Source organism: Ptychodera flava, chromosome 1, assembly GCF_041260155.1.
Source record: "Ptychodera flava strain L36383 chromosome 1, AS_Pfla_20210202, whole genome shotgun sequence".
In the NCBI taxonomy this organism is placed as follows: domain Eukaryota; kingdom Metazoa; phylum Hemichordata; class Enteropneusta; family Ptychoderidae; genus Ptychodera; species Ptychodera flava.
In genome coordinates, this window is record NC_091928.1 from 18,450,966 (window position 1) to 18,465,394 (window position 14,429).

Below are 14,429 nucleotides of genomic sequence, written 5' to 3' on the forward strand. Positions count from 1 at the left end.
AGATGGGACCGCTACGTTTACAAGCAGACGAAGGGTTCCGATGTTGATCTGAATGATGATGATGGAGACAACCCGTACGGAAGTTACCCATCTTTCTCCAAGCTTTGTGACTTCTTGAAGGAAGAGGCTGAAATTGTTTGCGGTCCAAAAAACCGCAGGACAGAGGACAGCACCAAGACAACAGCTGAGAAGCCAACGAAGAGTAAACAAAATGCTGCCAGAATCTTCAAAACTGGCACAGAAGAGAGCAAACAAGCGCCCTCAACCAAAACAGAGCTCAACTTCTTCCAAGAACACTAACACTAATAACAAACCTTGTGTTGTTTGCAAAGGACAACATAACATCGAGTCTTGTGATGACTACCTGAAGATGACCTTAAATGACCGACAAGCTTTAGTGATGTCGAAAGGCCTGTGTTTGACCCGCCTGAGATGGGGATACAGACGACGCCAATGTCGAAGTAAGAAGGTATGCGGTACTTGTGGACAAGGCCACCATACCACACTACATAATGATCCCTCCAGTGAGAAGCCAGACATCGACCAAGCTTCCCAGAAAACAGAGGTGAAACAAGAAACCGCTGTTTCACACCGAGTAGAGGTCAACAAAGATTATACCGGTACATGTTCCCATTCACTCATTGTGCCTGTATACCTACATCACAAGAAGACACCGGCTACACAAACACTTGTGTACGCCCTGCTCGATCCACAATCTGACTCCTGTTTCATAACAGAAGACGCCCTGAGCAAGATGAAGGTGAAAGGTCGTGAAGTACAACTGAAGCTATCCACCATGTCGGATGATAACTTAGTGGTCTCATGCAAGAAAATCGACGATTTAGTCATCAAGGATCTGGACGCCACAACCGAAGTAAACCTGCCCAGTGTTTACACAAGGAATGTTATTCCAGCCAGCCACGACCAGATTCCAAAGCCAGAGACACTAAGACAATGGCCACACCTATATGAAGTTGCAGAGAAGTTGCATCCATTCAGAGATGATGTCGAGATTGGCCTTTTGATCGGGTACAACTGTGTCCGTGCCATAAAGCCGAGAAATGTCATACTTGGCGAAGACGACGCTCCCTATGCAGTCAAGACTATTCTTGGATGGGGTGTTATCGGCATCGTGAACAAGTCAATGAACTACGACGACGTACGTGCATGCAGACTTGTAAATACAGAAGAAAGAAGGTGTCACTTTGCCTTCAAAACACAGACGAAAGAATTCAGTCCAGCCCAGGTGAAGCAAATGTTCGAGCTCGACTTCAGCGAAGGGAAGATCGATGAGAAGGTATCGATCCAAGACAGACGATTCCTGACAAAGGTACGTGAAGGAATCCGCCAAAGAGATGACGGACACTTTGAAATTCCCCTTCCATTCAAACAAGATGAAGTTAAGTTACCAGATAACAGACCTTTAGCTGTTAAGCGCTTGGCTAGATTGAAGAACAGACTGATGACGGATAAGCAGTATAAGTCAGATTATATTACCTTCATGAGTGACATCATAGACAAAGGGTATGCAGAAAAGGTACCCACCGATGATGAGCCCCAGACAGACGGTCGACGATGGTACATTCCACATCACGGCGTGTATCACCCGAAGAAGCCAGGTAAAATACGAGTGGTATTGACTGCAGCGCTGAATATCACAAAGAGACACTGAACAGCCACCTGTTTCAAGGACCAGATCTGACAAACGAGTTGATCGGAGTTTTGTGTCGCTTCAGACAAGAACCGATAGCATTCACTTGCGACATTGAAGCGATGTTCCACCAAGTTGGAGTTGATGTTAAACACCGTGATTACCTGAGATTTCTTTGGTACGAGAACGGCAACCTTGATAACGAGCCCACCGAATATAGAATGACAGTGCACCTGTTTGGAGCAACGTCCTCACCAGGCTGTGTAAACTTCGCCCTCAAGACGACAGCTGACCTTTATGAAAAGGACTACGGTAAAGATGCTGCCGACTTCGTTCGAAGAGACTTCTACGTTGACGATGGTTGAAGTCAGTCCGAGAGCCGTCCGAGGCAATTAACCTGATTGAGAGCAGCCGACAACTGTGTGAGAGAGGCGGCTTCAAATTGCACAAGTACATATCGAACAACAAGGAAGTCATCGATAGTATTCCTCCAGCACAACGAGCTAAGGACATACAAACCATCGACCTTCGTTGCCAGAATCTACCGATCGAGCGCACGTTGGGTGTGCAATGGTGTGTCGAGTCCGACACTTTCCAGTTTCGAGTCCAGCTGAAGGACAAACCACTGACAAGACGAGGCATCTTATCGACAGTAAGTTCGGTGTACGATCCCCTCGGACTTGTATCCCCACTAATTCTCGGAGGCAGACACATACTGCAAGAACTATGCAAGGACGGTGCCGACTGGGATGATCCGATACCAGAAAACACCATGATTAAGTGGGAAAGATGGAGAAGAGACATACTTCTTCTATCAAGTTTGAAGATACCAAGATGTTACAAGCCTAACAACTTCGGTAAATTGAAGAAAGCAGAACTACACCATTTCTCCGATGCCAGCCACTACGGGTACGGCCAATGTAGTTACCTGCGACTCATCGATGATGAAGACAGAGTTTCAAGTTCTCTCGTCATGGGAAAATCCAGAGTGGTTCCAACCAGACCAATGACAGTTCCGCGATTGGAGCTTACAGCTGCTGTAATCTCAGCCAGAGTTGGCGCCTTTCTGAGAGACAACCTACAATATGAAGCTGTCAGCCACACGTACTACACCGATAGTAATGCGGTATTGGGCTACATCAACAACGAAGCAAAGCGTTTCCACATCTTTGTAGCAAATCGAGTTCAACTGATTCGAAAACATTCGTCCCCAGACCAGTGGAGACACGTCGATACCAAGACAAATCCAGCAGACTTGGCTTCGAGAGGTATGACTGCAGACGAGCTACTTACAAGTACTCTGTGGTGGAAAGGACCAGCTTTCCTGACTGATATCGATCTGCAGCAGACAACCCAAGAAATACCTGAACTCGATACTAACGATCCTGAAGTGAAGAAAGAAGCAACAGTCCTCGCTTCACAAACAAACGAAGACTATGCCGACGTACTGACAAGGTTAGAGTACTTTTCCAGTTGGCATAGAGCCAAGAGAGCGATAGCAGCGTGTATGCAGTTCAGAGAGAAACTACAGAAGCGCAGCGTAAAGAAACCGAAGAAATGTGAAGATAAGGAGACCCTGAAGAAAATGATTGAAAGCGACTATATACCAGTCGACGTTGAAGCAATGCGCAAGGCAGAGCAATTCATCATAAAATTGGTGCAAAGGAAAGCTTTCGCCCAAGAGATCCTGACTCTCCCGCCGAAGAGAAAGGAAGAAGACGAAGCAAAGAATCTTCGATCTCCTGTGAAGAAGACGAGCCCCCTCTACCGCCTTGATCCATATCTTGACAAGGATGGAATTGTTCGAGTTGGCGGTAGAATTCGACGAGCAAATCTTCCACGAGAAATAACCCACCCTGTGTTGCTGCCGAAACAAGAACACATCACGAAGTTAGTGATTGCTCATTACCATGAGAAGATAGGCCATCCAGGATGCGGTATGACAATGAATGAGATACGTTCGTCCGGGTATTGGATAATTGCGTCCACGGCCGCCGTAAGCTCCCACATATGGAAATGTGTAAGATGCAGAAAGCTGCGGAGACCTACCCAACTACAGCGAATGTCAGACCTACCGAAAGACAGGCTAGAACCAGCCCCACCATTCACCTACAGCGCAGTGGACTATTTCGGTCCATTCTATGTGAAAGAAAAACGAAAGGAAGAGAAAAGATATGGCGTGCTCTTCACCTGCCTGAATTCACGCGCCATCCACATCGAAATGGCGAACACATTGAGCACCGATTCATTTCTCAATGCGTACCGTCGTTTTGTTTGTCGACGAGGTCCAGTCCGACAGTTGCGATCCGACCAAGGAACGAACTTTGTTGGTGCCAAGGGAGAATTAGCCGCCGCACTAGCAGAGATGGATAAAGATAAGATCAGACAAGAGTTACTGAAGGATAACTGCGATTGGATAAAATTCGAAATGAACATTCCCTACTCCAGTCATATGGGAGGAGTGTGGGAAAGAATGATAAGATCAGCGAGGAACGCCCTGACAAGTCTAATGGTAAACCACGCTTATCGACTTGACGACGAGTTACTGAGAACCCTCCTCGTAGAAGCAGAAGCGATAGTCAACAGTCGCCCACTGACCTACAACGATGTGAGTTCAGCCGACTCATTAGAACCCCTATCTCCAAGTCAACTACTGACACTGAAACCCAAGGTGGTTTTACCTCCCCCAGGCAATTTCGAGAAAGCAGATATGTATTGTCATCGTCGTTGGAGACGTGTGCAGTATCTTGCCGACGAATTTTGGAGAAGATGGAAAACAGAATTCCTACCAACCCAGCAACAGCGAAAGAAGTGGGTTGCTACCACACCAAATCTCCAGAAGGATGATATTGTCTTGGTGGTTGATGAGAAAACACCCAGATGCCAGTGGCCAATAGCACGTGTTGTGGAAACCTTTCCAGGAGAAGACGGTCTTGTGAGAAAAGTTCGACTGCGCGTTGGACAATCAACATATGATAGACCAATCCACAAACTTGTGCTACTGATGAACCGAGGCAGCCCCGTCGAGGAGCCTTGATTTGATTTGATTTGATTTGATTTGAATTTATCTGAATCTATTACTCGATAGTATAGTGAAACTTCGATAGATGTAGTAAAAAAAAAAAAAAAATTGACACACTTTACCTTTTGCTTTTCCTTATTAGTTAGGGACCATTTTGATAAGTTTAGGTAAATTGCTTCCAATTTAGGGGAGCCATGTAACGAATGACAATGAACACTGCATTGATATGAACTGAACTGAACTGAATTGAAGTAGTTTGCATTAGAGCGCCCTCTACATTAACCTTGAAACACAAGATCATTATCATGTTCTCTTGAGACAATAGAATGAGTACCCGCCTAAACTAGTAGACCGGCCTCAACATCGATGGTACTTTGATGCCAAAATAACCCATGAATTCACCCTCCGACCCAGGAATAGAGGTGCGTATTGAAATAGTAATTGATTATAGTATTGATTGATTTATAGTTGAGTTTGTAGTTGTAGAACTTTCCGAGTTTTCTTGACTTTGATAGTTGTAGAGAGTTTCTTACATAGATTATGTTAATTTTTGTCCTACAGTTTTACGTTAACAATGTCGATGAATAAAACTGAATATTGGTAATCTGAAGAACTGTGTTGAGCCAATATATACCCGCAACATGGGCTAGTGTCTCTCAAAGAAAAACATCACTAGCCAACGGAAACTTTTGCGAAGTGACCTTGACTAGCCAAGCCTCAGTTTTTGAAGTTCATGGTTTCACTACCTGCTCTCCAAGTGCAAAATGTGATCAAAAAATTGCGATTGGCATGAAGATTTTTGCCTAAATTAACGAAAGTCATGAATCAAAAATATAACAAGATAACGACAATCTCTTTTTAGTGCAGTGATTGCATGACTGTAACTGTAATGTGATACTTTGTGATCTGCTGCTAACTTCATGTTGTGAATATTTCAGTTTCCTCAATGCCCTACGCATCAATCGCACTCTGTTCATTCTGTTCTTGATACCAACAAATAACACACAAAGCGTCATATGCGCGTGTTTCAAAGTTGTGTCGATCGCAATGTGCAATGCGATGGCTGTTAACTCCTGTATGCGAAGGCAATGATGAGGAGACTATTTGTTGTAAGGGAGGAGTGCATGAATTGTACAAAGTGCACAAGTCATTAAACCAAACTTTATTGCAGTATTTTAATCTATGGCCCCTGTTCGCTAATAGAAGAGTCGTTATAATGTTATACACGCCATAGCTGCTATGCCATGCCAGTCAAGCTAGCTAGCTAACTGAACGTACGACGTCGCTTAACGACGCGTCGGCGGTGGACGTTCGTTTTCTCTCTTGACACGAGCCATTTCATTACTCACAGCATGGTCCAAATAAATTATCATTTTATTCAAAGAATTTTTCCGGTGACTATAACGAATTTCACAGCAATATCGCTTTTATTTGATCTTTGAAATGTCTGTGTTTATGCATGTTGGAAAGACGTACTCGAACAGCATTCTTACGTTCAAACTAGATGGATGACGTTTCCATGCTTAACTTTCTCCTTTTTCAGGATTCAGTTCAAGCTTTGATTTCTCTGAACAACGTTTACTTCATCCCTGAATCGAATTCGTACTTTGATTTTGAACCTGGGTCAAGAATTTCATATCAGTTAGGCTTTGAAACCGTTTCTGTGTTGGCTTTTCTTTTACGCAACGATGGTCTCCATTTCATTTGATGCCGATTGATTTTGCTACTCGCCTGATTTACGCTTACCCATCAGGCTAGTAGGCACCAAAATTACTTGCTTGGCGGTAAAAATGCTATATCCTTGACCTCGGGCTAATTGATATTTCATCATCACAGGTTTAAGTGTGATACCGACAAATAAGCTTAAGAGAACGTACTCCCCAGGAACTTTCAAGGGCCTGCCCTTACTTATGTTCAGCGCAATTTTAAGTTCTTGCGAACTCTTTCTCACTGCCTCGCGATTCAAAGAAGTTCAAAATCACGATCGTTGCTTGGCGGACTCATTGCGTCGTGGAAATCGTACAGTGGGGTATACAAAGTTTTATCTGCGTATTGTTGACATTACAGAAAGAGGCGGCGTCATATGCTGTTTGATCATGCACTTCGCTGGATGCATGGGCGTAACATAGACCTCAAATCTGCCAATAAATGTCTTGACGAAAACTGATTGGTCTCAACAAAATTCTGTTGCCGGACAGGAATGTTACAGACCACGTCCAGTAGTGAGAGGGAGCGTAGAGAGCACCCTGATTGGCAGATCTTCTAAACTTGTAACAACCCTATTCCAATTAAGTACATTTATTTCAATTATCAAATATCTATAAATGCATAAATATAATTTTGAATTGAAAAAGAATTACATAGTTTTCTCATAGACTACCATGTATGGTGAATCAACATTATCAACAGCTGATTATCAATTAAATCAAAATATCAAGTTTTATGCACACATGCTTGCGCAAAAATACTGCGATCCATCTGTAATTTCTGGCCAATACCTTTGAGGGGTAATTTCAGAATTATAGCAAGTCAGAAAGGGAAATTTGAACATTAAGAACTTGTGAGGTTGTAAGGAAGGTCATTTAAAAAAATCTCATAATTTTTTTTTCGGATTCAAACCCCCTCCCCCACCCTTCCAGACGTTTTTGTGTGTGCAGGTTCACTCAAGCAATGTGGAGGGGGTCATTAAATCTTTGTCATCTTAAAAGGGACAGTCATCAATTTTTTTGGTGCAATGGGTAGGGAGGTTCACTTACTTTGACTGATGCGCAGGAATAATTTGCTGGCCTACCCCCGGTCATAATAACTGAACGCTCTCTAATTAACAACTTGTTTATATAAGCAGTCCAAGTTTTATAGGGGAATGTGATTAATCATTTACCCCTAGACAAAAATTAGAAGTGAAATAATATTTTTACGGGAAATTCCAATATTATATTTGTTGTTTACATCTGTACTTTGAAACACTCTATTCTGATTAATATCAATTTTCAAACAGTTATAAAAAATAAATTAATAAACAATAAAGTACACTTGTTATGCGCGTACTCTCTGAGACCAGAGGTCGAGGCGCAAAAGTTGTCATACTCCACTATGTAAGAGGAAATGTTAAAACAGTTGAACTGGAGAATAGGCAGAGAAAAAAGTTAAAACTATTGTTTAAAGGGAAAGTTCACCAAGAATGAATTTTACATTTGTGCTAGCTGTGTGTCGCTTATTCCAGAAAATTTATATTTTCGCCATTTATAACTTGCGTGACTTTTTAACTAAAAAGGATAAAAACAGCGGCAGAAGTTGCAGTTTAGGGCTTCATCAACTTAATGTATTTTGAATCATGGGGGGAAAAGGCGCGAATTTGGCAGGGACCATCTTATGATGGGTATGACATTGTCATTCACGTTCACATCAAACTGTACATATTTCCAGAACTTCTGTTCATTTTATTCAAATATGCACAGCCTGGCGTGAACGTAAATGGAAACAACTAAAGTATGGGCGATATGTGGAGTTCCTACCCAATTACGGTACATTACTGAAATACGAGGATTGAATGTTACAACCGAGGCTCTTAACATTTTACTGTGATTGAACTAGAAAAAACACGAGGTGCCTATAGAGGAAAACCTATTTCATTTTGATCGGTAAAGGGGTTAACTTATCTTGTGTTAATGATTGGTCGATTTCAATCATGAAAATGTATATTTAAATGTATTGATATCCTCTTACATTTGAACTATTTACAATGATGAATGATATGTTGAAATTGTATTCATTCAGTTTTGATGTTTATGACATCATGTTCTTTTACTGCCGCACTTCCTCTAAAGGCCCCCTTTTTGCCCATGTCAAGGAGAAAACGAAATTGTCAAAAAATGAACATGGAAATAACTGAATCTTTTTGCCAGCAGTTCAGGACAAAAAACAAAGAAAACAAAGTAGGTTAACAATAAACACGGAAATGACTTAGCCTTTTTGCTACAGTTTTAGATAACAAATTAAACCAGATATGAACTGAAAATGTTCACGTGTTGTTTCATTGTATATCAACACGATTGGAACTAATTTGAGATATTTGGATGGTGAAGTAATGTCGGTATAATCTGCAAATGTAAGCTCATCTGTTTTTCTTTTTAAGATATAATTATAATCATAATCTTTATATTTTTTATATAGCGCATTACATATTTAAATATATCAATGCGCTTTACATTAAAAAACAAACAAAAGAGTGACAAATGATAACACTAATTTTAAAATGTTCAATAAAAGTAACAGCTTGTAAAACTCAAGAAATGGTTAAAATAGATCAACAAATAAAACTCAGGTATAAAGTGAGTTAAAAGGGTATAAAACTCATGTATAAAATGACTTAAAAAGGTAAGTTTTTAACTCGACTTTAAAATTATCTAGTGACTGAAATGCACGAAAGTTCGACGGCAAAGAATTCCACAGACGAGGCGCACATCTTGCAAACCCCCTATCACTATAGTAAGCTGTGCGACCAATGGGTTGATGTAACTTACTTTCCCCATTTGAAAATGAACGCAATGTATGACTCGTACTACGTCTAATCAAAAGCTCATCAAGGTAATACTGTACATGACTACAAAGAACTTTGAAAGTAATACAAAGAGTCGAAGGCTGATCAAGTATATTACGGATTTTACCAATCTTCCAAAGAGCATGAGAGGCCGATTTACACACATTGACAACATTGTGCTGACATACTGCCACTAGAATTCATCGTGACACCAAGATTGCTAACAGTATCAGATGGGTTAACAATGACATCACCTATTCTAATATCACAACGAGGAACCGGGCCTACACCTGTGAATTTAGAAGAAAATGAATGACCTCGGTTTTACCATCTTTCAGAGCGATCATATTGTCTCGCATCCATCCCCTGATTTCATTAACATATAACTCAATTGAAGTTGTCGGAACACGATCTGCCTCGCAAGTTATATTCGATTGCGTGTCATCGGCATACATCAAGTTATACACTTTTTATGAGTAATTTGTAATATTGCAACATTCGGTTATAGGGGCACATAAATTTTTGAAAAATTTGAAAAATATGAAGATTAAATTATCCAAAAGTAGTTCCAATCATGTTTATATCAGTTTCGTGTAAATTAGAACTTTTCACACATGTTTGCAACTTCATTGAAAGTATTCATAATCAACATAATGAGCAATATCCACCACACATAAATTTTAAGGGTCATTAAGTATATATATATATGTATATATGTAATTAGCTGAAATAAAAACACTTTAACTACCGTCATTGTATCACCGCTTTGTATACCAAGTGTTATTGCCTTTGATCAAGTCATTTAAGCTCTGTATGCCAAACTGTGAAAGCTCATAAGACATGAAAATTATTAATTACCTGACATGAAAATGCGAAATGACTTTCAATATTGTTTTAACCTAGTATCATCAATGTACATAGCATGTTTCACCAACTTTGTTCAATAAAATCCTGGTACATATCCCTGATTAGGAAAGTTCGTCAATTATGCAAATTAGGAATTGGCTGAAAAAAATCTAAATGACATTGAACAATGTTGTAGTATTTTTAATGTACATACCCAGCTTCGTCATAGTTGGTCTAGGCAATCAAGATATATATATCCTTAATTAGGGTAGTTCATTCAATATGCAAATTAGGAATTGGCTGAAGTAAAAATGTTCAGCGACTGTCAATAATGTTGTATCATAGTATCTTCAGTGTACATAGTAAGTTTCGTTAACTTTAGTCAAGTCAATTCAGTTATATATCCCTAATTAGCAAAGTTCATTTAATATGCAAATTAGGAATTGCCTGAAGTAAAAATGACGAATACCTATCAATGATGTTTTATCATAGTATCTTTAATACACATACCAAGTTTCGTCGACTTTGGTCACGTCAATTTAGATATATATCCCAAATTAGGAAAGTTCATTAAAAATGCAAATTAGCAATTATCTTTCATGTCACCCTTCAAAACCTTTCATGGCTGATATATCCTGGTGTGAACAACATTTGTAGGTAATCTAATCAATTCTGTGCAGTCGTTCTCAATGTATATAGGGTTTTTTGGTCATTAATTATGCAAATGCGAAAAATGTATGCAGGCCACATCCACAAAAAACTAATCAGTTCTTACCATTTACTAACTGAATCTATGTACCAGATTTTATTCTGATCTGATGAGCTGTTTTTGACATATCTGGCCAACAGACAGACACAGAAAGACAGACAGACAGACAGGCAGACAGACAGACATCGCGTCGATATAAGTTCACGTGTGTGAAAATGTGAGCTAAACAATCCTAAATAATTTATATATATAATATTATATGTATGTATGTATATATGTATGTATGTATGTATATATATAATATCAAATGTATGTATGTATGTATGTATGTATGTATGTATGTATGTATGTAGTATGTATATTATGTATGTATGTATGTATGTATGTATGTATGTATGTATGTATGTATGTATGTATGTATGTATGTATGTATGTATGTATGTATGTATGTATGTATGTATGTATGTATGTATGTATGTATGTATGTATGTATGTATGTATGTATGTATGTATGTATGTATGTATGTATGTATGTATGTATGTATGTATGTATGTATGTATGTATGTATGTATGTATGCATTACATACATACATACATACAATACATACATACATACAATACAATACATACATACATCCCATTTATTTCAAAGGTTATGATAATATGCTCTTTTAGCTCTTTTAGTTATCTTAGGAAAAGTTGATCGTGATAAAGCGTCATTTCCTCTTATAAAACACGGAAACATGTTTTTGTACTAATCATTATTGCTCTCTTAATTTAAACTTATTTTATTGTTACTAACATTAGAGCCGCCAACTATCAGTTGTCCAGCTGATATTTCGTCGACCACATATATTGACAAACCTACAGTTGCTCTTACATGGTCACTTCCAAATACCACCGACAATAATGCATAAATGTACTCGGTAGCCATAAGCCTGGAAGCAACTTCACCATCGGCACTACAGTTGTGACCTACAACGTATCGGACCATTCTGGCGATGTCGCATTGTGTTCTTTCCTTGTGATAGTGAAAGGTAAATTCAATTAGATGACTGCACTTCTTTGTCTCATCAATTTACATATGTCTACTTCGGCTGTCATCATGTGTTTAGCCATGCAACTTTTCACCATGCTTATATTATCAATACATCAGGCCGACAATAAAGATAATCCCCGTTATAATATTCGATAATGCCCATTGCAATGAATTAATGGTAAACCCATCATCTCATCTTTTATTACTCTTTTGGTCCTGCATTTCAGACATAAGTATTCTCAGCGTTCGAAATCTCAGTGTCCGATCCGTAATATAATGGAGGTCTGACCTGAGGAAAGATTTTTACATCCGCAGGGACCGTTAGAGGGAAGATTATATTTAATTTATAATGGCTAAATTTAAAAACTATAATTTAGCATTATTAAGCTCTAAAAACGAAAATAGTTTGTTTCTCATTGTTGCTAATTGATCAAGACAAGTCGCGACAATTTTTTTTCTGCGGATGAAAAAGTGTATTCTATAAAATTAAAGTTCTCTAAGGATATGGAAAATGTGTCTAGAGTAAAGCATACACACTTTACATTTATGAACAGTAACCTTATCTTTTCATGTCGCTGTATGTCGCAATTACTGGTATACGATAGGCCCTTATACTCCGTGATGGAAGTAAACATTCCCATTTTGTTGTTCGTACATCAGAAATGAGATCCTGAGGATCGCAACAAAAACAATGAAAGAAACAAACGGAATAGAAAAAAGTCAGCATCGTTTTTGCAAGAAACTTTGATGTGAAATGTGACTTAAGTTTTTTGTCCTTGGCTCTGTCGTAGAATATGATGCATTCCGTTCTCCCTCTTGATGAAGTTTTATCATATTTGAATCATTCACGGAGCGTCACTTAATATCAAAGAAATAATCGTCCTATTTTCCCCTCTTTTTATCTTCATACCCTTGAACTGTGTCGAAGGTCTCGTTCCATCTATTTTCTCAAGGGAATCGCTGGCGAATACCACTGCAATTGACGTACGTAATAATATAAATACCTTTGGCATGTGTTTCTATGATTTAAGTACTAACCTTTTCGAACTGTTAAAGTTTACAGTTGTACATTCGTTTGCCTACATTCAGTAAATTAGAAAATCATAACATTTTTAACGTTTCCACTCAGCAAACGTGAAAGTGTTTTCAACACTATTGTACTTCATCTTATCTAAATGACAGAGTGACCATTCTTTAGGTGATATTTTTCTCATGGGAGCAACTTGAAAGTCGTTTTCTCAAAATAAGTGTACGTTATATGTTTATGGTCACTTGCTTTGACATTAGTTTGATGACATGTTCGTGTATTGTTAATAACTATTCATCTGCAAGAGATGAGCAGAGCTCCGATGATTGGTAATGCAACATGTTTCAGTGAGCAGTACACCATTAATATTTCCTGAAATGAATCATTTAACTAGAATAGTCTGCTGTGGTAAACACTTTGTGCTCCTGATTGAAATGACTAATTTACTTGTTTAAGTCTTCAGTGTTTACACATAAAATAGGAATGGTTTCATAAAATCGTTTATTTCTCTTCAAAACAAAAACTTATTTGCTTGCCTAAACTATTGGTTAGCCAGTCTTCTGAATGGTACTCCCTTGCTTGTGAGATGGAATTATGAATGAAGTGTAAAAATTCCAAATGTTTCTGTGTTCTCCTTTGTTATAAAATGCAACGTGACACGAAATAGTCACATGACAATTCGTTGCACTTCACACTTGAAGACAATAATTAAAAATGCAACATTCTTACATACTACAGATTCTTGAAGTATTTGGTCACATGTCAAATATGATTTGCGGTCTTTACAACGTGGCTATTACACAAGAAGAAAGCTTAGCTTTGACAAGGAGTAAGTAAATCAGAAAAAATTCAACCAGTTTGAATTTTTTCCGTTGCCAAGTGGAGTGCTTGTAGCAGAGAGGTCTAATGTCCGCATAATTACAGCGTATGATGGCAGATCACCTAGAAGTGTCGAACTTGACTGTATTATATTTATGTCAGACTAAAGAAACCGAAACACCTCTGTCAAGCAGTTGTTAGAATAAAATTTATAGTATCTTGCCTATAACTCTGTACTAGGAATTAAAGGTCAATTATGCTGTACAGTATTATCCATACCTATGTGATGACATAGTGATATCTTTCTCTTTATATTTCTTTTCTCTCATTTGTTCCATCTCAACAGCACTTTTAGAGAATATAAACACTGGCGTAGAGTTATTGCAGGTCTTAGTCCCCTTAAATGAGTCCAGCGCTGGCGACAAAGACGTGATAACGAAATCCATCATAAGTACAACTGATGTCCTTGCAAACTTTGTTCTTCACTTCACTGAGCCTGGAAACGGTACCATAATGTTGGAGACAACGTACATCGGCCTTAACTTGGAAAAGGACCATGCCGACAAACTAACCAAGACTTCGATCAACATGGGAGGAGGGAACGGGTTTGACATACCAGATGCACAGTCGTTGTTCCCTAATGTGACGTCAAAATCAACTGTTAATAGAATTGTGAGCTATTTACGTCAATACGTCATAATTAATCAATATATAATTGGTCAAAGTACGCAACGTCAGTATTACAGCACGAAATATAGATATACTAAATGACATG

The 14,429-nt window shown here is 38.8% G+C and overlaps 2 protein-coding genes across 2 annotated transcripts; both read left to right on the top strand.

Annotated features, from left to right (window-relative positions):
* Positions 1–400: 400 nt before the first annotated feature.
* Positions 401–1,672, top strand: LOC139143266 (uncharacterized). Its single transcript, XM_070713465.1, has one exon. The coding sequence runs from the start codon at positions 401–403 to the stop codon at positions 1,670–1,672; it is 1,272 nt and encodes a 423-aa protein (XP_070569566.1).
* Positions 1,673–2,423: 751 nt separating this feature from the next.
* LOC139143275 (uncharacterized) lies at positions 2,424–4,688 on the top strand. The gene has a single exon (XM_070713476.1). The coding sequence runs from the start codon at positions 2,424–2,426 to the stop codon at positions 4,686–4,688; it is 2,265 nt and encodes a 754-aa protein (XP_070569577.1).
* The last annotated feature ends 9,741 nt before the right edge of the window (positions 4,689–14,429 follow it).

Excerpts from the sequence above, each read along its gene's own strand:
- LOC139143266 (XM_070713465.1), top strand. The coding sequence starts at position 401 with ATGTCGAAAGGCCTGTGTTTGACCCGCCTGAGATGGGGATACAGACGA.
- LOC139143275 (XM_070713476.1), top strand. The coding sequence starts at position 2,424 with ATGATTAAGTGGGAAAGATGGAGAAGAGACATACTTCTTCTATCAAGT.